Genomic DNA, 24,391 nt, shown 5'->3' on the forward strand with positions numbered 1-24,391 from the left:
GAGGGGGGTGGTGGCACCGGGTGACCCCTGCAGCCCACCCTCCCTCTCTCTCCTCGTCCCCTCCCCGCTCTGCTCTGCCGTTCCTTCCGGACGTTTCCACGCGCAGGGAGAGGCTCCCGGGGCTCACCCAGGGAAGGTTCCTGATTAAAGCTCAGATCTCTGGAGTTTCCAATGGTTGGTTGTTCCATCTGCTGCTCTGTTGGGGTTGTAGGGATTCCAAAATTTTCCCATCCTAAATTTTCCACCAGCTGTGCTTGCCACAGCCACCAATCCATGGGAAGAGGAAAGGGATAACTTCAGCAGGGGTTTACCAGTTCTTCCTCCTGGGTTTTTCCTGAGTTTGTCACCAGCACCTTCAGCATCAACCTCCAACCCCATGGCCCCAGTGTCACCAGGTGGGTCCTGGTCAGGGTCACTCAGCCCCAGTGTCCCCTGGTGGGTCCTGTCCAGGGTCACCCCATGGCCCCAGTGTCCCCTGGTGAGCTCTGGTCAGGGTCACCCCATGGCCCTGATGTCACCCGATGGGTCTTGGCCAGGGTCACCCCATGGCCCCAGTGTCCCCTGGTGAGCTCTGGTCAGGGTCACCCCATGGCCCTGATGTCACCTGATGGGTCTTGGCCAGGGTCACCCACTCAGCCCCAGTGTCCCCTGGTGGGCTCTGGTCAGGGTCACTCAGCCCCAGTGTCCCCTGGTGGGTCCTGTCCAGGGTCACTCCATGGCCCCAGTGTCCCTTGATGGGTTCTGGGGTCCTGGTCAGGGTCACTCAGCCCCAGTGTCCCCTGGTGGGCTCTGGTCAGGGTCACTCAGCCCCAGTGTCCCCTGGTGGGCTCTGGTCAGGGTCACCCCATGGCCCTGATGTCACCCGATGGGTCCTGTCCAGGGTCACCTCATGCCCCAGTGTCACCTCATAGCTTCTGGCCAGGGTCACCAACACAGCCCTGCAATGTCCTGATGGGCTCTGGAGTCCTGGTCAGGGTCACTCCATGGCCCCAGTGTCCCCTGATGGGTTCTGGGGTCCTGGTCAGGGTCACTCCATGGCCCCAGTGTCCCCTGATGGGTTCTGGGGTCCTGGTCAGGGTCACTCAGCCCCAGTGTCCCCTGGTGGGTCCTGTCCAGGGTCACCCCATGTCCTCAGGTGGGTTTGGGTCCCCAGGAGCTCTGTGGCTGCTCCAAACCCACCCTGGGTCCCACCACAAATTCCCACCCATCCCTTCCCACTGAAACTCAGTTTTCCAGCTGGTCCAGCTCAGTTCTCCATCCACAGACCATCCATGCTCATCCTGCTCTTTCCCAGCCCCCTACACTCCCACCCTTCCCCTTGGAATGTTGATCCCTTCCTCTAAACCCTTCCCAGCCCTGCTGAAATTCCACCTCTTCCCTCATCCCTGGGAGCAGCAGGTTTGGGAGGTGGAGAGAAATTTGGGGAAGAAATTTGCCCCATCCAGGGCATGGCCATGGGGACATTCCAGGGGGGACACCAAGGGACAGCCAGAGGGTTGGAAATGTCCTGGTGGGTTGGAAGTGTCCTGGAGAGTCACAGAGGGATAAAGACCTCCTGTGTCATCTCAGGGGTGCACAGGGGGGTCTTTTCCCACTGCAACCTGATGGAATCTTAGATTTTATGGAATTTTATCATGAGCATTGTCCTCATTGTCCATCCAGGGAAACTGAGGCACAGGAAGAACAGGGTGTTCAGGATGACACTCACCCCTCTGTGGGTGTCCAGGTGTCCCCAGGTTTTCCAGGCTCAGCCATTAGGATGCTCAGGGATCCTTGGAAGGAGGGATTTGCTCAGGGCTGAGGGAGGAATCCCTGCTTTGAGCAGAAAGTTGGGAGAGATTTCCCACTGGGAAAGCCAGGCCAGGATGGGAAAAGCTTTTCCCACCTCCAGCCCAGTTTGGGATCCATTCCCAGCTCCTGGCTGGACAGGGGGAATGTCCCAGCCCTGTGGGAGAGGCTGGAAATCCAAATTACCTGCCTGGAGCTCCCAGTGGATCCTCCTGGATCCCCTCCCAAATTGATCCTTCACAAATTGATCCTTCCTTCCCAAATTAACCCTTCCCAATTAATATTCACAAATTGATTCTTCTCAAATTAACCCTGCCCAAATTAATCATTCACAAGTTGATCCTTCCCAAATTAACCCTCTCCAAATTAATCCTTCATAAATGGATCCTTCCCAAATTGATCTCTCCCAAATTAACTCCTCCCAAATTAATCCTTCACAAATTGATCCTTCCTTCCCAAATTAATATTCACTAATTGATTCTTCTCAAATTAACCTGTCCCAAATGAATCCTTCACAAGTTGATCCTTCCCAAATGAACCCTCTCCAAATTAATCCTTCATAAATGGATCCTTCCCAAATTGATCCTTCCCAAGTTAACCCTCCCCAAACAGATCCTTCCCAAATTGACCCTTACCAAACGAATTCTTCCTTCCCAAATTGATCTTTCCCAAATAAAACCTTCTCAAATGGGTCTTTACCAACTTAATCCTTGACAAATTGATCCTTCTCACATTAATCCTTCAGAAATGAATTCCTCATTCCCAAATGGATCCTTCCCAAGTTAACCCCTCCTGAGTTAACCCTTCCCTAATGAACCCTCTCCAAATTAATCCTTTATAAATTGACCCTTCCCAAATTGACCCTTCCCAAATTGACCCTTCCCAGGCCCTGCCCAGCAGGACCAGGGTGCCCGTGGGGCTGAAGCACTGGCAGATTTCCTGAGGAAATGGGAAGGGAATGGGAGCACTGGAATCTGCACCAGCCCCCCGAGGGGCTGGGAGCATCCAGAGTCTGGCAGTGCTGGGCAAGGGCAGCATCGATGTTTGGGGTGATTTGTGGAATTCTGTAGGATCCAAGGGAGGATTCCAGGCAGGATTCAGCCTGTCCTGCCTCTTCTCACAGGGATGAAACCCAAACTCTTGGTCTTGCACCCAGAGCTGCTCAGCCAGACCAAAAAACCCACTGCTGGATCCCACCCAGCTGATCCCAAATCCTTCCCACTGCTGGATCCCATCCAGCCCATCCTAAATCCTCCCTCTGTTGGATCCCACCCAACCCATCCCAAATCCCATCCAGCCCATCCCAAATCCTTCCCTCTGCTGGATCCCACCCAGCCCATCCCAAATCCTTCCCTGTCCCAGAACCCATCCAGCTGATCCCAAATCTTTCCTCTGCAGGATCTCACCGAGCCCATCCCAAATCCTCCCTCTGCTGGATCCAGCTGATCCCAAATCATCCCCACTGCTGGATCCCACCCAGCCCATCCCAAATCCTCTCACTGTTGGATCCCATCCAGCCCATCCCAAATCCTTCCCTCTGCAGGATCCCACCCAGCCCATCCCAAATCCTTCCCTCTGCTGGATCCCACCCAGCCCATCCCAAATCCTTTCCTGTCCCAGATCCCATCCAGCCCATCCGAAATCCTCTCACTGCTGGATCCCATCCAGCCCATCCCAAACCTTTCCTCTGCTGGATCCCATCCAGCTAATCCCAAATCTTTCCCAATGCAGGATCCCACCCAGCCCATCCCAAATCCCATCCAGCCCATCCCAAATCCTTCCCTCTGCTGGATCCCACACAGCTGATCCCAAATCCTCCCTCTGCTGTATCCCACCCAGCCCATCCCAAATCCTTTCCTGTCCCAGATCCCACCCAGCCCATCCCAAATCCTCCCTCTGCTGGATCCAGCCCATCCCAAACTCTTCCCCTATGTTTCCAGCTCTTCCCTTTTCTCCAGGAATCCTCTCCTCCTCCTTTTCCTGCTCCACCTGCCAACATCCCAAGGTTTTTTTCCACTTTTTTCACTCCCTCAGAGCAAACCTGGTGAGGGATGGATTCCAAAAACACATTCCCAGCATTTTGGGAATACACCCACGTTCACATCCACGGGGTTTTGGTTGGGAAAACCAAAGCAATTCCCAGGACAAGGAATGGGATGGATTTGCAGGGAATTCCACATGGACAGGAGGTGGAAAATCCAGAGCAGGGTGAGACCCTTCCCCAAATCCCAGCCCTTTGATTCTTCATCCATTCCCTTCCTGACCAGTTTTTTAGGATTTTTCCCATTTCCTGCTTTCCTTGGATGATCCCAACTGAATCCAAGCAAGGTTTGGGACAGACCAGGAATGTCCAAGGGGACCAAACCATGAGGATTAATCATTCCCATGGAGCTGTTCCCACATCCTAAATCTGATAAAAGTTTTAAAATTCCTTTTTCCAGCCTCTGGGACATCCCATATCCATGAATTCCTTGATTTTGTCTGTTTTGCATGGAAAATAAAACCATTGTCCACCTGCAAGGGGATTGGTCTCCCTGCTAATTTCAGTCCTGGATTTATCCCCTCTCCCACAGCTTTTCCAGGAATCCCTAATTCCTGATGGAATTTTTATCCCTATTTCAGGGAAGGGACACAGGTTACCCTCTGGAATTGGGATCCAGCTCCATGGTTTTGGTTTTTCATTATCTATAATTTGGGGTCAGGGAGGAAGAGGATTCAAAATTCAGGATTATTTGGGTTCAAGGAGGTGGAGCTGCCCTGGAACTGGGACAATCCAAATTTTCATGGATCCAGTGCTGGAAGAACCATCCCATAATCCAAATTCAGCAAGTCCTGCCCATCCCAAGGAATTCCAGCAGAAATCCCATTCCCAGCCCTAAAGGTTGCAAGGGAAGTTTGGAAAATGAGTTTTATCCTAGAAATAAATTAATTTAAAAATTTATTCCACCCCCCCCCACCAAAAACAAGCAATAAAAATAATTTTCCCTGAATTCATGGGAAGTGCTGATGGATGTTTTAGGAAAACAGGTGCACATTTCTTCTGGGAATGATCCAAGGAAAAAGGCAAATTCTGGGATTTCCCACTTCAGTGACCTCCCAGATCCAGTGAGGAACAGCACAGGAAAATTTGGGATTTAAGGTCAGTTAAATATTCCCAAGGAGACAGAACATCCAATCAAAAATGGGATTTGGGAATATCCACAGAAAAATGGGATTAGAAATATCCATGAAAAATGGGATTAGGAATATTCACATTAAAAGAGGATTGGAAATATCCATGTAAAAACATGATTTGGAATATCCACATAAAAATGGGATTGGGAATATTCAAGGAAAAAAAAAGGGGGGGATTTGGAATATCCAAGCAAAAATGGGATTGAAAATATCCACATAAAAAGAGGATTAGAAATATCCAAGCAAAAATGGGATTGGGAATATCCATGTAAAATGAGATTGGAAATATCCATGTAAAAACATGATTTGGAATATCCACATAAAAATGAGATTGGGAATATATAAGAAAAAATGGAATTGGGGATAACCAAGCAAAAATGGAATTGAGAATATTCAATCCCAGCCTGATCCATCTTTTTTCCCTTGGATTTTTTCCTTTTATTTTCCCTTGGATCCCCTTCCCCCCCCCCCCTTTCCTTTTTTTTTTTTCCTTCCCAGCTGCTTTTCTGCTTTTCTTGGATTCCTCAGAGCAAGGGGAGTCCCCAGAGGAGGAGGAACAGCCCTGCTCCTATAAAAGAGATTTTTTTTTTTATATGAGGCTGAGCACTGGAATTCCCATCTCAATTCCAGTTAAATTTCCAGCCCTGGCAGCAGGACAGGGATTGCTTTAGCAGGAATGAGTGGTTTAAAAATTCCTCAGGGAATCACTGGGGGAAAAAAAGTGGATTTAATCTAAAAGCAAAAGCGTGACAAAGCTCCTTGGCAAAGCTCAGCCTGCAGATTTTACTGCATGAGTAAAGCTCAGGGAAAAAGGAAAATAAAACCTAAATTGGAGCAAGCTGAAAGTAAAAAGAAACAAAAATGAGCTGTGTGGAGGTTGGGAATGGATAAAATCTTCCCATGGAATTCCTTAGTCTAACTGAGCCCCCTCATCACCAGTGCAATGGTTTAAAATTTTAAATTAAAAAATTGAATTCAAATTTAAGCACTTAACTAATGGCCTAATTAGAAAAATTTAAGGTTCTGGAGAATTTACTATCAGCACAAAGTAATTCATTTGATGTCTTAATTCTGAATAAAACAGGATTAAGGATGGTGGATGGGAACATCCCAACAGGCTGGAATTCTGTAGGAGCAGCTTTGCTATTCCCAGGTAAGAAAAAAAAACCAAAGTCACTCAATGAGGATTCACCTCTTGTGAAGAGCTCCATAAAAACTCTGGGATTTACCCCAAAATCTCTCTCCTTTCTGGGGTGACTCCATCCCCAGCTCCCTTCCCTTTCCCTGTCCCCATTCTTGGCTGGATTTCCCTGTTTTGGGAAATTTCCCAAATCCTCAGCACTCCCCCAACCACCAGGATTTGCTCAGGCAGCACCTGAGCTTCACCAAAGGTGGTGAGGAGGCCAAACCCCACCCAAAATTGCTCCCCACTATTCCAAAGGGATTCCCTGATCCCAGACTTGGAATTCCTGAGCACATCCAGCTCCAGACAGAAATTCCCACAGGATATAGGGCACTTCCCCCACACTAATTAGGGTTGATGACTCTCTGCCAGCACACCCTGATCAGCATTTGCTCTTCTCCTCAGGACATCTCCCCACAAAACCACCCTGGGTGAATCCAAGGAATTCCAAGCCACAAAAAAAACCCCTCTTTATTCATATACAAAAAGCCATTTGCATAGAAGTTTACAGGTGCATTTCTAATTCCAAAGTGCTTTTAACAAGAAAAAGCCAGAGCAAGAGTTTGCCATTCCAGCCAAAGCAGGCAGCATTCCCTGCATTAGGGACTGGGATCTCCCAGCTAGGCAGGATGTCAGGCCTAACTTAGGCCTGACTCAGCATCACTCATCAATAAACAGCAGTGGGATAAAGCTCAAGACACCCAGGCTAAGGAGGAGCTCTGTGAGCCCAAACTATGCAAGCAGGGGAGGTTTAATACATCAAACATGGCATCAAGGTCCAGGCCAGTCCTTCAGCACCTCCAGATTGGAATTGGGGACAGAATTGGATTGCAGCTGAGGTCAAGACTGTGGGTATGGGTAATATGCAAATGAGACTGAGCACTGCAGATTAATCAGCAGGTGCAGCCTGATAATGAGGATACCCTGGCAAGAGCAAACAGAGCTCTGACTGCAAGGCTGAGTCAAGTCTGGCTTAATGGGAAATGGGATTTTACCAAGTGGAGATGTAAAGTTGGTCTAGGTGATTGCAGTAAAATACAACCAGCCTTGCTGCAAGTGGTAAAATAAATGTAAAATGGTAAAAATTAACTGTGAAAGGAGCACATGTAGTGCTCAGTCAAGCTGGATTTTGGTTACCAGTCAGCGTCCCCCTCTCTCATCACCACCACAAGGCCAGGCACAGTTTGTCAATACTCATCCTCATCACCCTCCTCCTCCTCTCCATCCACAGAGTCCCTTCCAACCTCCTCATAATCCTTCTCCAGCGCCGCCAGATCCTCCCTGGCCTCCGAGAACTCCCCCTCCTCCATGCCCTCCCCCACATACCAATGCACGAACGCCCTCTTGGCGTACATCAAATCAAACTTGTGGTCCAGGCGGGCCCAGGCCTCGGCGATGGCCGTGGTGTTGCTCAGCATGCACACAGCCCTCTGCACCTTGGCCAGATCCCCCCCTGGCACCACGGTGGGCGGCTGGTAGTTGATGCCCACCTTGAACCCAGTGGGGCACCAGTCCACGAACTGGATGGAGCGGCGCGTCTTGATGGCGGCGATGGCGGCGTTGACGTCCTTGGGCACCACGTCGCCGCGGTACAGCAGGCAGCACGCCATGTACTTGCCGCGCCGCGGGTCGCACTTCACCATCTGGTTGGAGAACTCGAAGCAGGCGCTGGTGATCTCCGGCACGGAGAGCTGCTCGTGGAACGCCTTCTCCGCCGAGACGATGGGCGCGTAGGTGGTGAGCGGGAAGTGGATGCGGGGGTAGGGCACCAGGTTGGTCTGGAACTCGATGAGGTCGACGTTGAGGGCGCCGTTGAAGCGCAGAGAGGCCGTGACCGACGACACGATCTGCCCGATCAGGCGGTTCAGGTTGGTGTAGGTGGGGCGCTCGATGTCCAGGTTGCGGTGGCAGATGTCGTAGATGGCCTCGTTGTCCACCATGAAGGAGCAGTCCGAGTGCTCCAGCGTGGTGTGGGTGGTGAGGATGGAGTTGTAGGGCTCCACCACGGCCGTGGACACCTGCGGGGCCGGGTACACCGAGAATTCCAGCTTGGATTTCTTGCTGTACTCCACCGAGAGCCGCTCCATCAGCAGGGAGGTGAAGCCAGAGCCGGTGCCGCCGCCGAAGCTGTGGAACACCAGGAAGCCTTGGAGGCCACTGCACTGGTCAGCCTGCAGCAGAGCACTGGGTATTTATCCCAAGGACTGGAAAACTACCCCAAGAATATTGGACATTTATCCCAAGGAATAAAAAAACTACCCCAAGAACATTAGATATTTATCCCAAGGAATAAATAACTACCCCAAGAACACTGGATATTTATCCCTGTAAGGACTGGAATAACTATCCCAATAGTATTGGATATTTATCCTTGCAAAGAGTGGATATTTACCCCAAGGACCAAAAAACTACCCCAAGAACACTGGATATTTATCCCAAGAAACAAAAAACAACCCCAAGAACACTGGGTATTTATCCCTGTAAGGACTGGAATAACTATCCCAATAGTATTGGATATTTATTCCTGCAAAGAGTGGATATTTATCCCAAGGAATAATAAAAAAAACTATCCCAATAATATTAGATATTTATCCTAAGGACCAAAAAAATTATCCCAAGAATATTAGATATTTATCCCTGTAAGGACTGGAATAACTATTCCAATAATATTGGATATTTATCCCTGTAAGGACTGGAATAACTATCCCAAGAATATTGCATATTTATCCCTGCAAGGAGTGGAATAACTACCCCAAGGATATTCCATATTTATCCCTGCAAGGATCAGGATAATTATCCCAAGAAAATGGATATTTTTCTCCTGTAAGGACTGGAATAACTATCCCAAGAATATTGCATATTTATCTCTGCAAGAATTGGGATAATTAAGCCAAGAAAAAATGGATATTTATCCCTTTCAGGACTGGAATAACTATCCCAAAATATTGGGATAACTATCCCAAGAAAATGGATATTTTTTCCCTGTAAGGACTGGGATAATTATTCCAAGAAAAACTGCTATTTCTCCCTTTAAGGACTGAGATAACCATCCCAAGAATATTGGATGTTTATCCCTGCAAGGACTGGAATAACTACCCCAAGAAAATGGATACTTATCCCTGCAAGGACTGGGATAACAATCCAAATAATGGATTTTTATTTCTTTAAGAACTGGGATAACTATCCCAAGAAAATGGAAATTTATCCCTGTAAGAACTGGGATAATCCCAAGAATATTGTATATTTATCCCAAAGAGTTGAAAACTATCCCAAGAATATTGGATACTTTTCCCTGTAAGCACTGGGATATTTATCCCAAGCACCAAACTCAGCTTAGAGCACTCCCCGAGCATCTTAAACCCGGTTTAACGATAATTCTCCGCTTTTAGGACAAACACACATTTGGAGCATTCCCAAGCCTCAAACCAACTCCCAACAGCAACAGCAACCCTTGGATCTCACCCAAAGATGATTTTTAATGGAAGACTTGTTTTGTTTTTCCTACCCCCAGCCCCAGGATGGTGCAATTTTCACCCAAAGCGTGTCCCTCACCATTTTCCGGATCCTGCTGAGCACGGTGTCGATGATCTCCTTGCCAATGGTGTAGTGGCCACGGGCGTAGTTGTTGGCAGCATCCTCCTTGCCACTGATGAGCTGCTCTGGGTGGAAGAGCCCGTGGTAGGGCCCAGTCCTGATCTCATCTGCAGCAGGAGGAGAAATCAGGGAGAGAAATCACAGAGGAAAGTTATGGGTGGGAAGTTTTGATGGAGGAAAAAATCTGTGGGATGTCCAACAGGAGGGTATGGCATGGTTAGGGAAAGGTTGTGGGATAAACTCACATAGGTGAGGTCCTACAGAACTCCATCTTTACCCTACACCTCCCTGAAATCCTAAATTAATCTGTTAGTAATCTCAATTAATGAGTTAGGACACTACAATTTCAGTATTTTTGTGGGATTGGTTACCACAGGCTGGAAGCTCCACTTCCATCCTCTGCTCTCCAGCACAAACAAAATTCCCTCAGTGTTGACATTTCCACCTGACCCAGCCCCAGAGGGGTTTTTAATCCACTCCATCCTAACATCTACACATCCCATAATCTCCTGGCTCACTCATTCAGTTCTCCATTTAATACCTTAATGAGGTGTCTAAAAATTAAGCAGAACCCAAACAATCCTTTAATTAGAACTAATGAGTCACATCCCAGATGAAAAGACAGAAGGAGAAGCCTGGAGGGCAGGAGCAGGTGGCTGGATTTGGAGTAATTTCCAAAATAAAGTAATTATTATTTTCTAGGAAGACACCTCAAACTGAGGTGCCACACAAACACCCAGAGATCCCCAAAGGGGCTGGAAGGGGAAGTGGGAATCTTTTGGAATCCATCAGGTTGGGAAAGATCTCCAAGATCAAGTTGGCCAAACAGGACAGCTGGGTCCTACAAACCCATGGAATGTGTGACACTAGAACCAGATGTGCCACATCTGGCCATGGGATGGTGGAATTCAGGCCAGGACCACCAAGGACTGGCAAATCCAGGTCATTTTCCACCTGCTGAAGGTCCCGAAAGGAGAGAACAAAGACAAAACCACGAGTTTGTCACTCCTTTGGAAGTGTAAATTCTGTCTGCTTCCAGTGGCTGGGGATATTTAACCAGAGCAGGGGAGTGGGAGCAGCAGAACCCCATGGAAAAAGGTTTGGGAATTATAAATTAAAGCTGGATCAAGCACAAAAACTCAGTTTTACCAATGACAGTGGGCTCCAGGTCTATGAACACAGCCCGGGGCACGTGTTTGCCAGATGCTGTCTCACAGAAGAAGGTCTCAAAGGAGGAATCCACCTGCTCAGAGTTGGGATCCGTGGATTTCAGCTGCTGGGAGCCAGGGATGGTGCCATCAGCCTGGATGCCGTGCTCCAGGCAATAGAGCTCCCAGCAGGCATTGCCCATCTGCACTCCAGCCTGCCCGATGTGGATGGAAATGCACTCCCTCTGCAAAAGGGAAATTGGGAATTTCACACATCCTGGGGGGTGCCATCAGCGGTTCCAGCCCCCACAGCTCTCCTCAGAGTGATGAGGGAAACAGAAGTGTCTGGAGCTGGAATCAAACTGGGATTAAAGCAGGATCTGCTGGATGGAGCATTCCCAGAAAAAGGGAAGGGGAAGGGGAAGGGGAAGGGGAAGGGGAAGGGGAAGGGGAAGGGGAAGGGGAAGGGGAAGGGGAAGGGGAAGGGGAAGGGGAAGGGGAAGGGGAAGGGGAAGGGGAAGGGGAAGGGGAAGGGGAAGGGAAGCTGCTGGCTCCATGCTGGGGCAGGAAGCAGCTGAGCAGCAGCAGCTCCAATCCCCACATCCTGACGGGAATCAGCAACAGCAGCTCCAAGCTCTTGACCTCGGGGGAAAAGCTCAGGGAGAAGCCAAGCTTGGAAAAGCTGAGCCAAGCTGGAGTCAGGGCAGGAAAGAGGCTGGAGAAACAGGGATTGCCCCGGGGCAGAGCAAGGCAGGGCTACAAGCCCGGATTTATCCAGGTCACTCCCAGCTCCAGGGAAGCTCCCCAGGCACCGGCGTCTCCTGGAGGCTCCCTGGGCACTTTTGCTGCTGCTTCCCCGGGTAATTGGCATCTGCTGCTTCCACCACGCCAAGATCAAAGCCAGGGCACAGCCTCCTGCCCCAGATCCCAAGAATCCCAATTATTGCCGTGCTGCTTCCCAAGGGATGGCTGGGAATGGGAGCTGATCCCACCCAAAAAGGATGAGCAGTGCAGCTGATCCCGGGATTTGTGGCAGCCTGGCTCAGGCTGGGATCTCCATGGGTAAGCCCAGCTTAGAGAGGGGTGGTGGGATCAGCAGATCCCAAATCTCCAGGGAAGTGCACAACCACCCAAAGAGCCTCCAGAAGATTCCAGCTGGACATCCCAGGGCACAAGCACTGGTGGCAGGGAAAGGATCCAGTGAAACTTCATCTCCTTCCTTCCCCAAGCATGGATGTGCCAAGATTTTCCCATCCCACACAGCCAGGACAGAGCAAGGCAGGATTGGATCATTCCTGGAACACCAACCCAGAGCTGCCTGAACACCCCAAATCCCAGAGAGGGCTGAGAACCCCAATTCTGGGGGCGTGGAGGCTGCTGGGATCAGGGATTGTTGGGATCCCATTCCTGCTGGGATCAGGGATTGTAGGGATCCCATTCCTGCTGGCATCAGGGATTGTCAGGATCAGGGATTGTAGGGATCCCAATTCCTGCTGGAATCCCATTCCTGCTGGGATTATCAGGATAAGGAAATGCTGGGATTAGGGGATTGCTGGAATCAGGGGATTGTCAGGAAAAGGAGCTGCTGGGATCAGGGATTGTCATGATCCCATTCCTTCTGGGATCAGGATCAAGGATTGTTGGATAAGGAGCTGTGGGATCCCATTCCTGTTGGGATCAGGAGCTGTTGGGATTCCATTCCTGCTGGGATCAGGGATTTTTCAGGATCAGGGATTGTCAGGATCCCATTCCTGCTGGGATCAGGATTTTTGGGATCCCATTGCTACTGGGTTCAGGGATTTTTGGGATCCCACTCCCCCCAGGATCAGGAATTGTTGGGATCCCATTCCTGCTGGGATCAAGGATTTTCAGGATCCCATTCCTGCCAGGATCAGGAGTTTCCAGAATCCCACTCCTGCTGGGGTCAAGGATTGTCAGAAACCCATTCCCACTGGTTTCAGGGTTTTTTTGGGATCAGGGATTGTCAGGATCCCATTCCCCTGGGACCAGGGATTTTTTGGGTTCAGGGATTTCAGAATCCCATTCCCCCTGGGACCAGGGATTTTTTGGGATCAGGGATTTCAGGATCCCATCCCCCTGGTTTCAGGGATTTTTTGGGATCAGGGATTTCAGGATCCCACTCCTCTGGTTTCAGGGATTTTTTGGGATCAGGGATTTCAGGATCCCACTCCCCCTGGGATCAGGGATTTTTTGGGATCAGGAATTGTCAGGATCCCACCCCCCTGGTTTCAGGGATTTTTTGGGATCAGGGATTTCAGGATCCCACTCCCCTGGTTTCAGAGATTTTTTGGGATCAGGGATTTCAGGATCCCACTCCCCCTGGGATCAGGGATTTTTTGGGATCAGGGATTTCAGGATCCCATTCCCCTGGTTTCAGGGATTTTTTGGGATCAGGGATTTCAGGATCCCATTCCCCTGGTTTCAGGGATTTTTTGGGATCAGAGATTTCAGGATCCCACTCCTCTGGTTTCAGGGATTTTTTGGGATCAGAGATTTCAGGATCCCATTCCCCCTGGTTTCAGGGATTTTTTGGGATCAGAGATTTCAGGATCCCACTCCCCCTGGGATCAGGGATTTTTTGGGATCAGGGATTTCAGGATCCCACTCCCACAGCCCCAGCTGCCCCCTGCACTATGTGGGCAATGCTGGCTGCCCCAGCCCAGCCCTCCCAGTGCATGGTTGCAATAATTCCCCATCCCAGATTTCCCTGCTCAGCTTCCCAGCCCTTCCCTGGGACAGCTGCTCCTCTCCCAAATCCCCATTCCCAGCACCTGCTGCACTGGGAGCACTGGAATTTGCCAGAGCTCAGGGAATGAGAACAAAGGAATGGAAAAAAAAAATCAAACAAAAAAAGTGAGAGCTGCTGGAAGAAAAAAAAAAAAAAAAAAAAGCAGCGGTTTATTGGAGGTTTTCCCCTCCTCTAAAATATTCCAGAGGGTTTTTTTGGGATCTTCCCAACATTTGCATCCAGCTGAAGTGACTTTTACAGACTCTGGCTATAGGCAGCCTATTGTTGTCCAGCTGATTTTCCCATTGGGAACACCATGTAAATATTTAACACTTTTATGGCCAGGCCAGACCAGAAATCTGCAGACTAAAGGAAAAGTTCAAAGCCAAATCCCTGGGAGCCACTTTGAAGTTTTCTCCCATTTGCAACCAGATTTTTTTTTTTCCAACAAGTTGCTCCTTTGCATTCACCCAAAAAAAAAAAAAAAAAAAAAAAAAAAAAAAAAGTGTCAGTTGGGATCCTCTTTCCCCAAAAAGTTTCAGCTGGAGCAGCCAAAAATAATCAGGATTGCAGATTTTTTTTTAAAATCTCCAGCTGCAAATGTTTTGGAGCAGGGATTCCATGAAAAAAGTACATGGTAAAGTGGGATTTTTATTCATTTAATATCTAATCCCAAGGGTTTAGAGCAGACAAAGGCAACATGGCAGCTCATTCCTAAGGAAAAAAAAAAAAAAAACCCAAAACTAAAAGTTGTGCTTGTTGCAGCACATTGAGAGTGTTAAAATTTGGGGGGAAAAAGGGGGACAGAAGGACTAAAAATTTAAATTTTAATCCCTAATTTAGTTAAGGAAAAATTTTGCTGGTCCTGCCCATATTAAAAAAAAAAAAAAAAAAAAAAAAATTAAAAAAAACCCCCAACTTTTAAAAAACTTTCCAACTTTTCAGACCCAACTTCAGGAGCTGCAAACTCCACAGGGAAAAAAAGCACCAAGAGGCCACTCCAACAATTCCAAGCACATCCCTCATTTTTCCCTTATAAGGAGCAAACCCTGAATCAATAACCCAGGAGGTACCAAGCAATTCCAACAAAACTGCTGAAAATTCAAAATCCCTGGGAGAAAAAAAAAGAGAAGGAAAAAAAAAGAATTTTGAGCTTGGTGGGGGGAGGAGGAAAAAAAAAACAATATATTGGAAATGGAATGTTCTTACCATGGTGAGGCTGGGTAAGATCTGAGCAAAGCAGCTGCTGCCTCTGCCTCTCCCTGCAACTTTATAGCCCAGGAAATCCTGACTCCACCTGAATTTCAAAAAGTTTCTCCAAGCTTAAAGGAGCAGAGCTCCTTTTCTTTCCATCCTAGAATAAAAATAATAAAAATTAAAAAAAAACCAAAAAATCGGGATCAAATTCAGCCCAGCTGGCAGGATTTTTATGATTAAAGGTAGTGTAATGTGAGTTTTTTGCTTTTTTTTTTTTTTAAGGGTTTTATTTAAAGAGAATAAAAGGTGATTTTGAAGGTTTTTTTAAGTGGGGGTGGTAAAAAAAAAAAAAAAAAAAGTTGGAGAAGTTTTGTGTGTTCCCACATAATTCACTTTATCCAGGAATAATCTTGATCATTACTCACAGCACTGGTACAGATATTCTTCATTTTGTCAATTTTTAGATAAAATCCTGCAGTTTTTGGTCTTTTTTTCTGTAGATTATCCAGGATTTCATGGGATTTGCACCTCTGGGATATTCAGGTGGAAGCTCTGCCCCCTCTGGATTCCTGCCAAGGATTGGGAATCACTTTTGGCCCCATTTCTGTGGGATTTTCCAGATTCCAGCAGTGCCTGTGTGAATTTTTTCTTAATTTCTCTAATTTACCTCTTAATTTCCCATTTAAAATTCCCAAATTTTCTTTGGTTCATCCAACAATTCCTCTCATTTACCTCTTCATTTCCCATTTAAAATTCCCAAATTTTCTTTGGTCCATCCAACAATTCCTCTCATTTACCTCTTCATTTCCCATTTAAAATTCCCAAATTTTCTTTGGTCCATCCAACAATTCCTCTCATTTACCTCTTCATTTTCCATTTAAAAATTCACAAATTTTCTTTGGTCCATCCAATAATTCTCCTTATTTAATTCTTAATTTCCCATTTAAAATTCCCAAATTTTCTTTGGTTCATCCAACAATTCTCCTCATTTAATTCTTAATTTCCCATTTAAAAATTCCCATTTTTTCTTTTGTTCATCCTACAATTCCCCTCATTTACCTCTTAATTTCCCATTAAAAATTCTTCTTGCAACCTCAAATCCAAATTTTGGGGGTTTTTTGGAGGGGGAAAATTAGAAGAGGGAACTTTTGGAGTTGGTGGTGGCAGAAACTTCCTGGAATTTCAGCTTTCCTGGAGAAAAACCAAAAAGAGAAATTTAATGGTTTCTTCACTAAATTATGATTTTATGGACAACCTAAGTCCAAAATTTGGGGGGTTTGGGGAGGAAATGAGAAGGAAAATATGGAATTTTTGGAGTTGGTGGTGGCAGAGAGAAACTTTCTGGAATTTCAGCTTTTCTGGAGAACAGGAAAAAAAGGATTTTCAGTGGTTTCTTCACTAAATGATGAATTTTTGGGTAACCCCAAGTCCAAAATTTTGGGGGTTTTGGGGGGTTTTTTTTGAGGAAATGAGAGGGAAAAGAGAAAATTTCTGGAGTTGGTGCTGGCAGAGAAAAACTTCCTGGGATTTCAGCCTTTCTGGAGAAAATGAAAAAAAGGAATTTCAGTGGTTTCTTCACTAAATGATGACTTTTTGCAACCTCAAATCCAATTTTTTTGGGGAGAGAAAATTAAAAGAGGGAATTTTTGGAGCTGGTGGTGGCAGAAACTTTTTGGGATTTCAGCTCCAGGCCAGATTTAGAACAGAATCAAGCAGTGCCCACCCTCCCCACCCCCACCCAGAGGATTTTTATAGCCAGATCTCCCAGCTGCTGCCTCCTTCCCACATCCCAAATAATTTTTTTTTTTTTTTTTTTTTTTTTGGCCTTGGGGAGAGAAAATAATTTAATTATTGTTAAATTTTTTTTTTTTTTTTTTTTTTTTTTTTGTAGCAAAAATTGGAGATGGAAAAAATTCCTTTTGTTTCAGGGTTTTTTTTTCCCTGTGTTGACTGAGCTGAAAAAATTCAGGCACTTACAGATTTTGCAATTCAGGTAATTTGCTCCCAGATTTCATTTTTTTCATTTTTTTGCTTAAATCTGCTCCATGTCAAGAGCAAATTTTCCCCAAAATCACCTTCCAGCTCTCATTATTCCTTTTGGGTTTTTTTCTGGGAAGGAAATCTGATAATTTTCCACAACCCCCCCCAAAGGCATTGGGGGAAAATCCAATTTTGATCCAACCAATCTTTTGGACATCCACTTATTTTCATATTTTTTTGCTGATTTTTTCTGAATTTTTGCTGATTTTTTTCCTGATTTTTTTGCTGATTTTCTGCTGATTTTTTGGATTATTTTTTGCCAGTATTTTGCTGGGTTTTGCCGATTTTTTGCTGATTTTTTTGCTGATTTTTTGGTTGATTTTTCCCAAATTTTTGCTGATATTTGCTGATTTTTTATGCTGATTTTTTTTTTTTTTTTGCCAAATTTTTGCTGATATTTGCTGATGTTTTGCTGCTATATTGCTGATTTTTTTTTTCTCAATATTTTTCTCATTTTTGGTGATTTTTCATTGATTTTTCACTGATTTTTCTGTTGATTTTTTTGCTCATTTATTGCTGGTCTCTTGCTGATTTTTGCACTGATTTTTTGTCTATATATTGATGATTTATCTGATTTTTTTGCCAATATTTTTCTTTTTTTTGCTGATTTTTCATTGATTTTTCACTGATTTTTCTGTTGATTTTTTGCTCATCTATTGCTGGTTTCTTGCTGATTTTTGCACTGATTTTTTGTTGATATATTGATGATTTTTGCTGATTTTTTTGCCAATATTTTTTCTGATTTTGCTGATTTTTTTAGCTGCTCTTTTTGCAGATTTATCTGGGGTTTTTGGCTGCTTTTTTGGCTGTTTTTTGCTGGGTTTTGCTGATTTTTTTGCTGAGTTTTGCTGATTTTTTGCTGATTTTTTGCCAATATATTGCTGATGTTTGCTGATTCCTGCTGCTTTTTTTGCAAATATTTTTCTGGTTTTCGCTATTTTTTGCAGATTTTTTTGCAGATTTTTTTTTTGTTTTGTTTTTTTCTGATTTGTTCCTGATTTTTTGTTGATTTTTTGCAAACATTTTGCTGGGGTTTGCTGATTTTTGCTGATATTTTGTTTTGCTGGGTTTTTTTTTTTTTTTTTTTTTTTTTCTGATTTTTCCTGATTTTTTTCTGATTTCTTTGCCAATATTTTTCTGGTTTTTTTCTGATTTTTTGCTCGTTTTTTACTCACATTTTGCTGAATTTTTGCTGATTTTTTTCTGGGTGTTGCTGATTTTTGCTGATTTTTTGCCAATATTTTGTTGATTTTTGCTGATTTTTTCTGATTATTTTTGCTGATTTTTGCTGATATTTTGCTGATTTTTTTCCTGATTTTTTTCTGATTTTTCCTGATTTTTTGCTGATTTTTTTGCCAGTCTTTTTCTATTTTTCAGTGATTTTTGCTCATTTTTTACTCATTTTTGGCTGAATTTTTTGCTGACTTTTTGCTGAATTTTTACTGATTTTTTGCTGGGTTTTGCTAATTTTTGCTGATTTTTTGGCCTTTTTTTTTTTTTAATTTTTTTTTTCAGATTTTTGTTGGTATTTTCCTGATTTTTTTTTGCTGATATTTTGCTGCATTTTGTTGATTTTTTGGTGCTGATTTTTTGCCAATAAATTGCTGATTTTTGTTTATTTTTGCTGATTTTTTTGTTGGTTTTTTTGCTGATTTTTGGATGATTTTTTGCCAGTATTTTGCTGATTTTTTCCTGATTTTTCCCTGATTTTTGCACATTTTTATTCAGCCAAACTTCACCTGCAAACAGATCCAGCAGTGGAGTGATGTGGTTACACTCCCAAAATAAAAACAACTAACCTTGCCACCAAGAAAAATTATAATTGATTTAATAATAATAATTAATTAAAATATATTTTCAAATAAAGCATTTGTCATCAGCTGGAATTTTGATGTTCTTTATTATCCTGCAAACAACAGAAGGATAAAAATTAATTTTATCCTGATGATAAATTTATTATAAATTATATTTTTATATTATAAAATATGATAAAAATTAATTTTTATTTACATTTTTATTTACATGTAAAAATGGGATTGGGAATATCCAAGGAAAAATGGGATTTGGATTATCCACATTAAAATGGGATTGGGAATATCCATTAAAAAATGAGATTGGGAATATCCAAGCAAAAAATGGAATTTGGATTATCTAGATAAAAATAAAATTGGGAATATCCAAGCAAAAAATGGAATTTGGATTATCTAGATAAAAATAAAATTGGGAATATCCATGTATAAACATGATCCATGTAAAAATAGAAAGGAAATATCCAAGCAAAAATGAGATTGGGAATATACATTAAAAATGGGATTGGAAATATCCACATAAAATGGGATTGGGAATATCCATGAAAAAATGGGATTTGGATTATCCAGATAAAAATAAAATTGGGAATATCCATGTATAAACATGATCCATGTAAAAATAGGGTAGGAAATATCCAAGCAAAAATGAGATTGGGAATATACAATTAAAAAATGGGATTGGAAATATCCATGTAAAAATGGGATTGGGAATATCCACATAAAATGAGATTGGGAATATCCATGAAAAAATGGGATTTGGATTATCCAGATAAAAATAAAATTGGGAATATCCATGTATAAACATGATCCATGTAAAAATAGGGTAGGAAATATCCAAGCAAAAATGAGATTGGGAATATACAATTAAAAAATGGGATTGGAAATATCCACACAAAATGGGATTGGGAATATCCATGGAAAAAATGGGATTTGGATTCTCCAGATAAAAAAAGGATTGGGAATATTCATGTAAAAACATGATCCATGTAAAAATAGGGTAGGAAATATCCAAGCAAAAATGAGATTGGGAATATACAATTAAAAAATGGGATTGGAAATATCCATGTAAAAATGGGATTGGGAATATCCACATAAAATGAGATTGGGAATATCCATGAAAAAATGGGATTTGGATTATCCAGATAAAAATAAAATTGGGAATATTCATGTAAAAACATGATCCATGTAAAAATAGGGTAGGAAATATCCAAGCAAAAATGAGATTGGGAATATACAATTAAAAATGGGATTGGAAATATCCACACAAAATGGGATTGGGAATATCCATATAAAAATAGGATTGGGAATATCAAGCAAAAATGAGATTGGAAATATCCACATAAAATGAGATGGGGAATATTCAAGGAAAATTAGGATTTGGATTATCCACTTTAAAATGGGAATGGAAATATCCACATAAAATGGGATTGGGAATATTCAGGGGAAAAAAAATGGGATTTGGAACATCCATTTAAAAACAGGATTGGGAATCTCCAGGTCAGTTCTGACCAGTTTCACTCAGCTTTAACAACTCTGGGCAATGAAGCTGTGCCAGGTTGGATTTTTGGAATTTTTTTTTTCTCCTAAAGGGTGAAAACTCCCAGGAAATGTGGAGATTCCCAAGGCTGCTCCAGAAATGTTTGGACAATGCTGCCAGGGGTGGGATTTTGGGATGTCTGTGCAGGAATTGTTCTGGATAATCCTTGGGGGGGAATTGCAGCTGAGAATATTCTGTGATTTTGTGATCTTTCCATCCTCCATCCTTCCCTTCAGCCTTTTTTTGCTCCCTGAACACAAACCCAGCATAACTGAAAAATTGAAAAATTGAAAAATTGAAAAATTGAAAAATTGAAAAATTGAAAAATTTAAAAATTCAAAAATTTAAAAATTCAAAAATTTAGAAATTCAAAAATTTAAAAATTCAAAAATTTAGAAATTTAAAAATTAAAAAAAATATAAAAATTAAAAGGGATGAAAGAGCCCTGGAGATTCCAGGATTCAGAGCTCAGAATGCAAAGAAGAGCAGGTTTGGAAAATCTGTTCCAGTTTCCAGGAGGACACAACATTCCCAAATTCCTTTCTCCAGCCAATCCCTGGAGAAGGATTAGGAAGGAATTTGGCTGGGGGAAATAAAATGAACTTTGCTGAAGTGTTTAGGTTTGAACCCAAATGGAAACTTCCCACTCTGGTGATGTTAAGTCTGCACTGGAATAAAAAGAGTAAAATTAATTCCCTTTTTCTTTGGCATCATTTCCATGCTGAGTCTGAGCACACCCAGGAATTCTCCCTCTCCCATCTCAATGGATGTTTTTTTCCACCAAAAAAATCCACAAATTCCTTCTAAAAACCTTTAAATCCTCACTCTCACATCTGGTTATGTGCAGTTTTTTGGCAGCTTGAAGAGGGGACATCACATCTGAATCAAAATCCCATTTCAGCAGCTGAAATCGTGGGTTTTGCACCTCTGAATAACCCATTTGTGATTTTTTTTTTTTTAACTTAAATAAAGCCAAGAAAGCAAAATTCTTTGTGCACATGTTTTTAATGAGTTTCAAAAAGAATTTAATGGGTTTCAAAGAATTTCATCCAAGGGCTGCCCAGGAGTTGAGCTCAAGCTGATGAACCTGATCAAGTGTAAAAGGCTGGTCCAGCACTGGGGTATCAGAGCTGTTAAAAAGAGATTAATCTTTTCCCCAAATTTGGTAAAATTTGCACTCCAGAGGAGATAATCCCAATTTATAAGCAGAGAAAAGCCACCCCCTGTTATAGGGATGTTGGGGGGTGTCACAAACCCCATCCCCTCCTCATCCCTGTCACTTTTCAGAGAGAAAAGACAGAAATGGAGGAAAATCCAAATCTCAGCCAAGTGGGACAGATTTCCAGATGATCTCCTCAGCTGAGAAGATCCAAAAATTCACCCAGAGCCTTGCTGGAAGCACCACTTGACCCTGATGTGGGGTGGGAGGAACAGCAGGGGCTCCTGATGGATTTTCAAGGCAGGATTTGGGATTTGCTGCTGTCTGGCCAAAGCAGCTGCTTTTTTTTTTTTTTTTTTTTTTTTTTCCAGCTCTATCAGATTTAAAAACAAATGGTTGAGGCAGTGGTTTTGTGCCATGACACAGCTCAGATTTCAATCCCTTGGGTGTGTTTTGAGAGAGGTGAGTGAGGTAAATTTTTGGGCTGCAAGCTGATTTCTGAAGTGTAATTTTTTGGGATCTTTTTAGGATTTTTAATTTTTTTTCTCCTCCAAAACTTTGCTGATTTTTTTTTTTTTTTTGCCTCTTTCAGACTGGGTGAGGCTGTTGCTCCACTTCTAAGGAAGATCCTTTTCCTAAAATTCAGCCAACACAGCTCAGGGATGGAGGTGGGAATGGATGGATTGGAGTTCCAACAACACCCAGGGCCAGGTTTTACTCTTTGTCCACAACCAAGGCTGGGACAGAGGGGCTGGAAAACTGGGAAAGGCCCTGGGGGTGCTGGGACAGCAGCTGGATGTGAATCCAGATGTGCCCAGGTGGGTTTCAGCAGCATCAGGGAAGTGACTGTCCCCTGTGCTGGGCACTGCTGAGGGAACACCTGGGATTTGGGGTCAGCTCTGAGCTCCTCAGCTCAGGAAGGACATGGAGGGGATGGAGAGTGGCCAGGGATGGAGCTGGGAAGGGTTTGGGGTGCTGGGGGAGCTGGGGAGGGGCTGAGCCTGGAGAAAAGGGGGAGCAGGGGGGACCCTGTGGCTCTGCACAAGCCCCTGACAGGAGGGGACAGCCCCAGGAACAGGGACAGGAGGAGAGGGAACAGCCCCAGGGTGGGACAAGGGAGGTTTAAGTTGAATTTTGGGGAAAATTCCTCAATGGAAAAGGTTGTGGGACATGGGAACAGCTGCCCAGGGCAATGGTGGAGTCCCCATCCCTGCAGGGATTTCAAACCCTGTGGATGTGGCACTTGGGGACATGGGAATGGTTGAATTCCATCCTAGAAAATCTTTTCTGACCAAAATGATTCCCTGGCTCCAATAATCCCATCCAAGTGAGTAAAGGATTCCCAGTGGGATTTGTGAGGAAGGCTCATCCCACCCTTGTGCCCAGGGAAAATTCCATCTCAGGAGCAGCTCTGATCCCATTTCTGATCCCATTTTTCCCCTCAAGCTGTGCTAGGGGAGATTTGTTTGGATTTTAGGGAAAATCTCTCCATGGAGAAGGTTGTCAGGCACTGAAACTGTGCAGGAATCCCAGTTCCTGCAGGGATTTCAAACCCTGTGGATGTGGCACTTGGGGACATGGGTGGCCCTGGCAGTGCTGGCAATGGTTGGATTCCATCCTAGAAAATCTTTTCCTACTAAAACGATTCCCTGGCTCCAATAATCCCATCCAAGCAAGGAGGGGAGTGGGATAAACCCATTCCCAGTGGGATTTATGTGGAAAGCTCATCCCACCCTTGTCTCCAGGGGCAATCCCAGCTCTGGAGCAGCTCAGCATTCCCTGGATTTTGGGAAAATTCCTTCGTGGAAAAGGTTGTAGAGCATCAGAAGGTGGCAGAGGTGGGCTCACCTTGCCTGGAGGTGTTTAAGGAAGAACTGGACAAAGCACTCAGTGCTCAGCTCTGGTTGACAAAGCAGCTGCTCAGCCACAGGTTGGACCCGAAGGTGTTGGATGAGATAATTGATAAATGATCCGTGTTAATCACAGCTCTGGAGTCTGTATAAAGCAGAATGCTTAAAATAAGAAAAGAACGTGGATCTAGATAAAGGGAAATACATGGTTAAACCCGTTCTGTTGAAATCTCCCTGTTATGAATATTCATGTTTCCTAAACAAGTTGTATTTACTGACAGCTTGCCAAACAAGGCTTTCACACAGCACAACAGATTCTGCAAAATCAGATTTCCTGCCTTTGTGTGATCGATCACAAACTATCTGCTAAAGATCAGAATTCCCATTTCTCCTGATTTTTATCTCCCAAGACCAGCTGGTTCCATGACCAATTATCCCAAGAGCTGTCCCACGGAAATTTGGAAGTTTCTTTGCCCACCACTGCTTACCTTGCAGAATTACAACAAAACAATAACAATTATTGATTCCTACAAGGAAAACCATCCTATAAAAAGGGAGCTGCAAACCAAGTTCGGTGGAATTTTTTTTTCTCCCCAGGGGAAAAGTTTGTCAGATATGAGAGGTTTCCACATTATCTGAATGCTTGGAGAATTGATTTCCTGACACTGAGGGCAACAGAAAAAAACCACAAATCTCTGCTGATCTGAGTCTGTCAAATCTGTTTAAATTCCAAACACACCAAACATTTAGAGGTCAACACAAATAAGATGAGCTGAACTTCAGGGTGAATTATTTCACAAGTTTATTTCAGGGTAAATCTGCTGAACTCAATATCTCAGAGTAACAGACACCTCACGCAGGGGTTTAAAAATGAGAATAAAGGCAGAGCTGGTGCTGTGGTGGATTTGATGCTCAGGAGAGGGAGATGATTAGTGCTCCGTTTATATAAAATAAACCAATCTAGATTTTCCTAAATACTTGGTTTCTCATTTATATCACGGAGGTCTCTCCCAGCCTCAGTATCCCTCACAGTGCCTCAGTAACACCGGGCCATGCCCTCACAGTGCCTCAGTAACGCCGGGCCATGCCCTCACAGTGCCTCAATAATGCCGCCATTCCCGGCAGTATCGGGATGGGGACGGCCATGCCCTCACAGTGCCTCAA

The 24,391-nt window shown here is 44.2% G+C and overlaps 1 protein-coding gene across 1 annotated transcript; it reads right to left on the minus strand.

The window, feature by feature from the left end:
* Window positions 1-6,590: 6,590 nt before the first annotated feature.
* Window positions 6,591-14,932, minus strand: TUBAL3 (tubulin alpha like 3). Its single transcript, XM_079305265.1, has 4 exons — window positions 14,846-14,932; window positions 10,889-11,132; window positions 9,698-9,846; window positions 6,591-8,316 (listed from the first exon to the last, which is right to left on the minus strand). Exons 1-4 carry the CDS (start codon window positions 14,846-14,848, stop codon window positions 7,333-7,335), a joined length of 1,380 nt encoding a protein of 459 aa, XP_079161391.1. The 5' UTR covers window positions 14,849-14,932; the 3' UTR covers window positions 6,591-7,332.
* Window positions 14,933-24,391: the final 9,459 nt, after the last annotated feature.

This window comes from Erithacus rubecula (assembly GCF_903797595.1).
Source record: "Erithacus rubecula genome assembly, chromosome: 4".
Lineage (NCBI taxonomy): Eukaryota > Metazoa > Chordata > Aves > Passeriformes > Muscicapidae > Erithacus > Erithacus rubecula.

What these genes read in the sequence shown, in the direction of transcription:
- TUBAL3 (XM_079305265.1), bottom strand. An exon ending in CCTGGAGCCCACTGTCATTG is followed by an intron (nt 9,847 to 10,888) that starts GTAAAACTGAGT and finishes CTCCTGCTGCAG; the next exon opens with ATGAGATCAGGACTGGGCCC. An exon ending in TCAGCAGGATCCGGAAAATG is followed by an intron (nt 8,317 to 9,697) that starts GTGAGGGACACG and finishes GCTCTGCTGCAG; the next exon opens with GCTGACCAGTGCAGTGGCCT.